A 10,023-nucleotide genomic window follows, 5' to 3' on the forward strand; every position below is an offset into this window, starting at 1 on the left:
TATATATATATATATATAATCATATTACTATTTATTTTAATAAATTCCGTCACCCAAAATTTTGAGACTCTATTTTGGTTGATCTGGCCCAAGATCGGCCAAGTAAGGGTGAGTAATTTAATTTCTCTTTCTTGTTTATCGAGATGGATTTCCTTGTTGTGGTTAATTTGATTATTTCTCCGACTTGTAATATTCGTTTACTCCCCTTTTTTCTCGAAATATTATTTCTCATGAATCAAACAAATTGAAAATGCGAGATCAAATATATTTATCGAAAAACTAATCATTGCGCATATTATCTTGCAAATATCAGTCACAATGATGAATTTGGTTTGATAGAGTTTTCAACTCTCCATCCTTCTTTAACTTCATTGTTGTCTAAGGATTGTATAAAGACATCTTTCCTTCGTGTTGTTATTTAGTTGTCGTTTTTAAATTTTATTTTTAATAAATAAATACAACTAAATAAAATAACAGATAATTTAGATAATTAATTCAATTTTTAATAAATAGTAATAAAATTATATAACTAATTATAATAAGTGTGTATGTGTAAGTACTTAGTTTTATTTATACTTTATTAAGGATGGAGTAATTCATATTTATTTATTTTTAATAATAATAATAATAATAATAAAATTTGAGAGAATTTTATATAAATAATTTAAACTCCAAATTTTTAATATCACGTGTCAGTTCATAGAAAACGTTTACCTCTTCTTTTGGAAGAATAAGTCTTTAAATTATTATAAATAAATAAAATTATTCTTTTAATCGAAATCCCCGATTTTTTGCAACAACAATACCTTTTCCTTCGTCCTCTGATACCATGTGTCAATTCATATTTGAAACCAAATTTTCTTCAACAAATTTCACCTTTCTAGTTGAATAGTTCTTCCCTTATACCCGCTAACAATTCCCACAATTATCGACTTTTGTCTGGTACAAAAGCTGCTTTTAAGTGATTCAATAAATCAAAATAGATTGAACCTTTCGATCTTTAGATTTGTTATTACTATTCACTTCTCTATGGCTACTCTTCTACGTAAGTTGAATTTGTGTACTTCAACCAAGGTAAGAATTTTGGTAGATGAAGTTAGAAACAAGGTTTTATTTCTCCAAGCAGGGAAAGACTTTGTTGATGTGTTACTAAGCTTCTTAACATTGCCATTAGGCACCATTGCAAGGCTTGTGAGCCAAGAATCTAACATGGAGAATGTTAATGTTGGAAGCATAAACTTTTTATATGAAAGTGTGGCCAATCTTGACAAAGGGAAATTCTTATCGGCTTTGGAAAAAGAACTACTGGTTCGACCTATTAACTCAATGCAACAGTATTGCCGGTTTCTAAAACTCAACGTTGACGACACGGAAAAGTCGAGGTCTTTTAATTGTCGTCGCAGACAGTGCCCGGGTGTAGGCGGGAGTCGAAATTGCAGGTGTTTTATAGATAAGAGAGATGCGTTATGCAGTGTACTTTCAACTCCAAAAAAAGGTTTTGTTCCGAAAACAGCAACTTTTATTATTTCAGATGATTTGAGAGTGAAGCCTGATAATTCTCAAAGTCAGATTTCTATAGCTAAGTATCTTGGATGCGAAGATGTAGATACCATCAAGATATTAACAGTCAATGTCACTCGCAAAGAGGTATTTAACTGTCTATCCATTCATCTATCTGAGTCCAATTTGTACATTCCTTGTTACTAAAGTTATCTAAATTTCACTTGTTTTTGTAGATAATGGATCTGGTGAAGTGCTCCTTGGTGTCTGCGACACCTTTAACAGATGTATTTGTGTCGAAGAAGCTGTTTTGTGAGAATCCAAGACCCGTCAATGTATTGGATTTAGATGATTATAGAAATGGAGCACTGCTTGTAAGGAACATAATAGAAGTAAAGACAATGGTAAGAAAATCCAATAACAAAATATTGTATGCTTTGGGGGAAGAGGATTTCGCTGACTTGTTACTGATGTTCTTGACATTACCTTTGGGAGGAGTTGAGAACATGTTAAATGGAAACTCGGGTTTTGACAACATCGATAATTTATTCAAGAGTATGCTTGATTTGGATCCTGAAAGGTATATGAAATCCAGACAAGATATGGTCTCTACGCAACACAAATTTAACTTTGATGCGAAAAAAATCATGAAGAGTCCTTCCATGTATATGGTAACAGATGACTTAGTCGTCACGCCAGGTTCTTCAACCTTGGCCATCTCGTTTCTCTCTGATATGAAAATTCCTTTCTTTGATTTGGAAGAAAGACTGATTAGAATTGGCAATAAAGAGGTAAAGTGTGTAGTTATCAATTAAACTTCTTCTATTTCAACCAAGTTCATTATTATATAAAAATGTTTGATTATATGTTACATTTATTTGATTTTTTGTGTGGAAGTGCAGGCTCATAGTCTTTTGAAAGCTTCTTTGATCTCACCAACAGCTCTCACTCATGGTCTTGGTCCATTTCTTGCAACCAAATAAATCAAAATCATTGAGATAAGGATCATTATGCGTTTCGCAGATTTGATATCAACGATGCTGCAATAATTAGCTTTTTAGTAACTTATTAAGAAAAATACATTGTTCCCCAATAGAAAAAATTATAGTCGTATTTTGTTTCAAATCTAGTCAGTTCTTATAGATCTGCATTTATTTTAGATTTGCTTCTTCATTTTTTGTAGATCAACACTTATGTTATCAATTGATATCGGTTTCAGTTTTTTCCCTTCAACTCTACTATTCTGTTCTGAATTATGAGCAACATTTTATTGTTTAGCAATCCTGATAAACTAATCACTTCGCATGACATTCAGATGTAAACATTTATGTAATGCATTCAATAAGCACTTTCAATCTCCGACATGATTATAACCTTATTCTAAAAAGCTTATGAAAAGAAGCTGAAAAACAAGATGTTCTTTGTTAATCTTAAGCTGTAATTATTACTTCAATCCAAAATCCATCAATAATAACTGTCATTAACACATAAACACAAACACAAAAGGAAAATTCATGTTTTCATAAATAACCAGTACTGAAAAATCAAACAAAACCAATCACAAAACACAAAGAATTCATCAAAATCAATACTTTTTTTAACGGATTATCAAAATCAATTCTGATTAGAATAGAGACGACGACCAATCTCAAATGAAACAAAAGCATCAACCGTTGCATATTTAACCTGTTCAGCATTAAGCCAAACATTATCCCATCTACTCATCGAAACTCTCTTCGGTTTCTGAATACTTTTCCCCATCACACGTTGCGCCAACGATTTAATACCAGTCCTCAGCATCTCTCGATCATTCAACACATCAGCCGCAAGGTTTCGTAAATCAACGAAATTCGCCACGATCATATTATAATCTTCTAGAAGCTTCTTTACATCAGCTTCAATACCAACGCCAACGAATCTGTTGTTAGGGTTGGCGAGGAAGGATAAGAGGGAATCAGGGATGAAGGGGGAATGGATGATTTGGAAAACAAGGCAGCGGTTATTGATGCAGAGCTGGAGGACGGCGGCTGGGTTTGATTGGCCGCGTTGGAAGTTAGGGCGCCATTCGATGTCGAGGCCGACGAGGATGGGGGAGGGGGTTTGGAGACGGAGGGTTTCGAGGAACCAGGTGTCGACTATGGAGGGGGTTGAGGTTAGGAGGGTTTGGATAGGGGGGTTTGAATCGAAGGTGATGTCGTAGATGTTGTGGGTGTCGTATGGAAGGAAGTGGTCAACGACGGTGATGACAAAGGGTTGTTGTGATGGTGATGTGGGGGTGGCGATGAGCGTGCCGTTGCGGTCTCTACGAATAGATGGCATTCTCAATTACTAAGAGAAAGAGAGGAAGTGGGCGGACTTTGAAATTTTAGGAAGAAGTGTTGTGTGAGGGGAGTGAAAACAGAGGAAAACAAGACGAAAGGGTGTGAAAGGAATTTTACGCATTAAAGAAAAACTGTTTTTAATTAGGATTTAATGAATATACAGCTTTACAATGTCATTCAATAAAAATATTAAAATATAACTCTTTATTTTAAGTTGAGTAGTACTATTTGATTAATACTTTTTGTATAGGAAAGTGTATATTTGATTTTATTGAAATATGAATTGCTATTAGATTTATTTTTATTAGACTTAGATGGTCTATGGAAGGTCATAGGGAAGTTACTAAAACTAATTAAAATTTTATTGTATGATTTATTATTTATGTCAACGTTAACTATGTCAAGCATATAAGTTGTTTTGGGTTGATAAGAGGTCTACCAAATTTATAGGCTAAATCCAGCAAAGTGTTACATTCTTTGACGGTGAACCTTTATTTTTAGCTATCACACACCGGAGATAAGTATCACTTCCCTTTCATCTTGATTATCGATTTACATCTAACAATCATCTGCATTTTAGGTTCGATCAATAATAAATGATTCTAATTATCTCATCTATATAAGTGTGATCATGAGTAATGTTTTGGTATTCTTTACACACATTTGCATAGTTTCATCTCATTCAAACAATAGGCAAAATATATTTTTGATCTCTTTATTATATTTTTGGATTCAGATTGATCCCTTAATTATTTTGTGTCAGATTGGTCTCTTAACTCTTTAAATGTGTCATGTTGATCCTTTTTGTCTAATTAGCGATGAATTTAGCTACCGATTTTTGAATTTTTCTGTTGCTAATTAGACAAAAAGGACCAATAATGGGCTGATCATATCATGATGAAAATCCAAATAGACCTACTATAAGTGGAATCTTCGTAATGTTCCAACAAGGTGTAGACCCCTCGGTCAATACTACACATTCACTTACCCTAATAACAGGTTTCTTGGTTCAAGAGGTTTCTAAAGTCATGAATCTTAATCAAAACTTCCAACACAATAATGGGCTAGTCACACCGTGAAAAAAATTCCGAAGAGATATATTCTAGGTGGAGTCTTCGTATTGTTCCAACGAGGTGTATACCTCTTGATTCAATACTACACAACTTCCAATTCTAAGGTTTTACTTAGAACTTAGATACAAAGCTTATCTCACTGAATGTATCAAGCAATAAAGCACCCATCATAGTATCATATAACTACATAACAAATATGATAGTTAACAAAATAAGATAAAGAGAAAAGGATGAAAGAAAGCAAACAAACAATATTAACATTCATCACAAATTGAACTAAGTTAGACTAGACTCTCTCTTGCAGGAGCAATAATCCTCATCAGAGTCTTCAGCTGTCGCATCTCAAAAAATTACGACCTTACGAGCATTTACGCGCTCGCGTAATGATTGAACAGAGTCGCCATCAAACTTTATTTATTTCAAATAAGGAAAGAGAAAATAGAAAATATCGATAAAACCATTAAAAGAAAGAGAAAATGGTCATCACAATCAAATTTGGGTTCGGGAGTCGATTACGCAAGGGGAAGATATTAGTACCCCTCACGTTCGTTCTGCCTTAGCCAAAACACTCAACGATCATTTAACACCAACAGTTCCTCCTCCTATTATAGCCAAGAAGCACAAACATCACAAAACCAAAACATGCAACAACCATATGACTACCAAACACCACAACAATCATTTCAACCTTTCATCGACGCATCATTCACATCAATGTCGCCCTTCAATCGTCATGGTCACCCTCCAATAACTTAAACACAATCCAACTACTCTGGTATGGGTCACGAACTCAACTATGGATGTAGTGTTTCATTGCATACACATGACTATGCGGATTTGTCTGAATATCTTAGGCGATCTCCTGCAGGTGGTGGTGATGTTCTTGGGCTCTCAAATCCTCAAACACCTAGGGTGAATCATCAGCGTGGGTTAGGGCAACGCGTTCGGGTAGCTAAGGGATGTGATACCAAATGTCGGTTAGGTCATCCCGGTCAACGACATTAGTTTTTTGGTATTCGTATGGAAACGCATATTAACATTAATAACAATTGGTCTGATTTCGATTTTTATCTAAAATGTACATTATTTTTCAAAAAAAAAAATACACAACACACATATGTGCCAGACTAATTGGAGTTTTCTCTTAAACTTAACACTCATACGCCAATTGAATTGACAACACTATGTGCATAAGCCAATCCAATTGGTACAACCTCTTTAATTTGGAGAGTATGCGTCAATTCATCTGGCATCACCTCTTCAAAATGAGATAATTTGATAATTAATCTAAAAAATGAGTTATTTTAGGAATTTTTTTAAATAACTGAATTATGTAAGTAAAAAATTCATCATAAAAATATAGTATGATATAATATCTTAAAAATAATATAAATAATATTTATTGAGATTAATTACTACGCATTGGTCAGGATAAAAAGATTTACACTATCAATGTATTTCAATTAAATCCATATTTATTAGAGATAAAGTTAATAAAAAATATTTAATATTGCAATGATAACATACAAAAATTCTTAGAAACTTATTTTATTTTAAGACAGAGACTTTTATTTTATATTGAGACAGTGGGAGGACTAATTTATAGAAAATTTGGAACAAATGATAAACCCAAGGAAATCATAGCGAATATTCATTACAATTTTTTTTAGTTTTAACAACTCTGATCCAGAATAACGATCAGCAATTCACCTAACACAAATAGAAAGGAAAAAAACCCAAATATTAACCTAAAAACTAAGAACACTAACATCTCACAAAGCTAAAACGACACTAAACAAATCAAAACGGCAGAGAACAGAGAAATCATCATTATCATCATTCAATAACCTGATTAGAGTATAGACGACGCCCAATCTCAAACGAAAGATATGCATCAACGGCAGCATACTTAACCTGATCCACATGCAGCCACGGATTATCCCATCTACTCCTTGTAATCCTCTGCGGCTTCTCAACAATCTTCCCAAGAACACGTTCCGCCAATTTCTTAATCCCAAACATCAACATCGCCCGATCTTCCAACACCTCAGCAGCAAGGTTTCGCAGATCAACATAATTCGCAACAGAGATGTTGTAATCTTCTATAAGCTTCTCGACGTCGGCTTCGATTCCGACTCCAACGAATCTGTTGCTAGGGTTAGCCATGAAGGTTAAGAGGGAGGTTGGAATGTGAGGGGAATGGATGATCTGGAAAACGAGGCAGCGGTTGTTGACGCAGAGTTGAAGTGTGGCGGCGGGGTTTGATTGGCCGCGTTGGGAGTTCGGGCGCCACTCGATGTCGAGGCCGATGGTGGTTGGGGAAGTGAGGGAGAGAGTTTGGGTTTGGGTTTGGGTTTCGAGGATCCAGGATTCGACTAGGGAAGGGCATGAGGTGAGGAGGGTTTGGATGGTGACTGTTGAATCGAGGGTGATGGCGTAGGTGTTGTGGGTGTCGTGAGGGAGGTAGTGGTCGACGACGGTGATGGCGAGCGGTGTTGGAACTGGTGTGGGATCGGAGATGCAACTACGGATGCTGACGTGTCGGCCGTTATGGTCTACGAGAGAAATCGGCATGTTGAGAATTGATATTTTGGTGATTTTGGAAGAAGAGTGATTGTGGGGAGAAACTGAAAGAAGGAATATAGTGAGTGGAGGAAATCACGGAAGCGAGAATATGGTTACAGAATCTGGGTATTTGATTTGTTGAATTTTCTTTTTGATAAATATATTAAAATTGCAAAATAATACTATAGGGGTATTTGGTCCCATAATTAGGTGTTTTTATTTTTTTTCTCCTTACCTTTTTGGAAAATGATATGAATAGAATAATTTACTAATTAATAATTTTTATCGAATTAATTAATTAGTTATTTATTATTTTAATTAAATTTATTTAAAAATAGTTTTGGGTATTAATTAGTTCAAACTTTAAAAGAATTTTTCGGGCATAAGGTGCAAGTCATTTTAGCACCTGATACACAAGAAGACAATGTACAAAGTATATGAACATTAATATCATTCAAGAACAAAATGATGTCGCATTATAGGAACACATGGTTTCTACTATTTACCATCTATCAATTATAAACCAATGGCAGGTTTTTGCCTAAATTATTCTTTCTGTTTAAACAAATTATACTACCCAAAAAAAACTTTTCGTAAATAACAAATATATGAAACTTCTACTCAAATACTCAATTTTTTAAAAAAAAATTCTAAAATAAGTCAGTTTTCAAAAAACATTTTCAAACTACCCAAGTTTCAAAAAAAAAAATGTAAGACATAAATGCCAGAGCAATTGACGCATACCCTTAAACTTTAAGTGGAAGTGTCAATTGGATTGCCTACAACACATGGTGTTGTCAATCCAATTGACGCTCATGTGTTATTTGGAAGAGGAGATGTCAATTGGTCTAGTGCCTCAATGTAAAGTGAATTTTTTTTGTTATAAATAGATGTGTTGTGTGATTCATTTTTTCACATCTCATTTCGTCATATTGCAAACATGTTCGGTGTTCGTCGTCACTATGGAAAAGTGATTTATTCGAGAGACAAGTCTCTGATGTTGATGTTCTTCTGGAATATCTGTAGTTTCAATCAACTGAAGAGGAAGTTGGTTCGTTGGTTAGATGGAAAAATAACAGAAGGGGAAAAATTAGAAGTATTGAGAGACTGATAGTATATTTGGTTGGGTGCGAGTCAAAACTGATAAGGATGCTAGGGAAATGATGTTTGGACGAGATGACATCAGTTTGATTGTTGTAATCAGTTAGAAATATTCTATTTTAAGTTTGCTTATGTTGTAGTGATGTTTGTTGTTAACCTTGTTGTAACAAAAAGATAATGATATATAAAAATCCAAGGTTACAAAAATTGAAAGGAGATACTAAATTATGATGCAGATGTTGCTCATAGATTGAGACATTTGTTCTTATTGTGTCCTGGTTGACGACATATACTACATAATCTTATCATTTTATCAGTCGTATCCATTTATGTTCTAATACATGTGTTGTTTGGTCGTCCTTTCTTCTTTCTTCGCATCTCATCGTTATGTCAAACTATGTCACCTTCAGATGGAGGCAAGTATTCCTCCATTGATAGCACTGAGAAGCTTTTGTTATACACATTCATGATGGTAATGGTCTTGTAAACATCAGATAGATGGTTGTAAGCGTCTTGACGAGTATGTGCGCATGCCACAATGACATGGGAGCAAGGAATACGGAAGGCCTAGAACATTCCACAATCGCACAAACTTCTGTTTAGTTTGACAGCATGGGATAAATTTGGCATCCCCTCATTGTGGTCCATGGTTTCCTGTACATTGAGATTTTGCCTATGGCAGTCAAAGACTGTAACCGCGTGTGTGCTACTTTGATACTTCTCTCTTTCATCACTTTCATACAACATTCACTGAATATTTGACCCGACATTAACACTGCACTCCATCTTTCACCTCTGGTTGCGAAGGTAGAAGCCAACCTAAAATAGGTTGTTCTGACCAAAGCGGTTATTGATAAATTTCTAATGCCTTTGAATATGTCGTTCATGCATTCCATAAGATTTGTTGTCATGTGGTCCCATCGATAACCTCTGTCAAATGCCCTTGTCAACTGCTCTACTGGTATGTTATCCACCCTTCTTCCTACATCTGCATTAGATAATCTAATTTCATCACGGTAATATAGAAATGACGACTGAGTTAAAGCACACTCTACATTCATCACTTTTTTGCGAATGTTCTTATCTGTGATTGCACGCATGAAGTTTTGTGCGATATGTCTAATGCAATAGACATGGGTAGAAGAAGGATCATGCCATCCGTTATCATGATTTTTGTAAGCACTCTCAATGGAAGCATGTCTATCTAAAATCAAACAGAGATTGACTTATGGAGCGACATGTGTTCTGAGATGTCGAAGGAAGAAACCCCAACCACCAGCGATTTCACCTTAAACCAGAGAAAATGCCATGGGAAAGACATTATTGTTGTCATCTTGTGCAACAAGCATAAGCAAAGTACATTTGTATTTTACGTATAACCATGTTCCACCAATTTGAATAATAGGTTTATAGAATGCAAAATCTTTGATGCACGGTTCAAACGCCCAAAAGCGGTGGTGAAA

The 10,023-nt window shown here is 34.9% G+C and overlaps 3 protein-coding genes across 3 annotated transcripts; 1 reads left to right on the top strand and 2 right to left on the bottom strand.

Moving 5' to 3' along the window:
* Positions 1-798: 798 nt before the first annotated feature.
* On the top strand, positions 799-2,716 carry LOC127127569 (uncharacterized). The gene is made up of 3 exons (XM_051056779.1): positions 799-1,647; positions 1,737-2,291; positions 2,403-2,716. Exons 1-3 carry the CDS (start codon positions 1,030-1,032, stop codon positions 2,481-2,483), a joined length of 1,254 nt encoding a protein of 417 aa, XP_050912736.1. The 5' UTR covers positions 799-1,029; the 3' UTR covers positions 2,484-2,716.
* Positions 2,717-2,903: 187 nt separating this feature from the next.
* On the bottom strand, positions 2,904-3,937 carry LOC127127570 (3'-5' exonuclease). Its single transcript, XM_051056780.1, has one exon. The coding sequence runs from the start codon at positions 3,817-3,819 to the stop codon at positions 3,115-3,117; it is 705 nt and encodes a 234-aa protein (XP_050912737.1). The 5' UTR covers positions 3,820-3,937; the 3' UTR covers positions 2,904-3,114.
* A 2,581-nt stretch (positions 3,938-6,518) lies between these two features.
* Positions 6,519-7,656, bottom strand: LOC127127571 (3'-5' exonuclease). Its single transcript, XM_051056782.1, has one exon. The coding sequence runs from the start codon at positions 7,466-7,468 to the stop codon at positions 6,731-6,733; it is 738 nt and encodes a 245-aa protein (XP_050912739.1). The 5' UTR covers positions 7,469-7,656; the 3' UTR covers positions 6,519-6,730.
* Positions 7,657-10,023: the final 2,367 nt, after the last annotated feature.

Source organism: Lathyrus oleraceus, chromosome 3 (genome assembly GCF_024323335.1).
Source record: "Lathyrus oleraceus cultivar Zhongwan6 chromosome 3, CAAS_Psat_ZW6_1.0, whole genome shotgun sequence".
NCBI lineage: Eukaryota > Viridiplantae > Streptophyta > Magnoliopsida > Fabales > Fabaceae > Lathyrus > Lathyrus oleraceus.

What these genes read in the sequence shown, in the direction of transcription:
- LOC127127569 (XM_051056779.1), top strand. Translation starts at nt 1,030, where the DNA reads ATGGCTACTCTTCTACGTAAGTTGAATTTGTGTACTTCAACCAAGGTA. An exon ending in TCAATGTCACTCGCAAAGAG is followed by an intron (nt 1,648 to 1,736) that starts GTATTTAACTGT and finishes TTGTTTTTGTAG; the next exon opens with ATAATGGATCTGGTGAAGTG. An exon ending in TTAGAATTGGCAATAAAGAG is followed by an intron (nt 2,292 to 2,402) that starts GTAAAGTGTGTA and finishes GTGGAAGTGCAG; the next exon opens with GCTCATAGTCTTTTGAAAGC.
- LOC127127570 (XM_051056780.1), bottom strand. Translation starts at nt 3,819, where the DNA reads ATGCCATCTATTCGTAGAGACCGCAACGGCACGCTCATCGCCACCCCC.
- LOC127127571 (XM_051056782.1), bottom strand. Translation starts at nt 7,468, where the DNA reads ATGCCGATTTCTCTCGTAGACCATAACGGCCGACACGTCAGCATCCGT.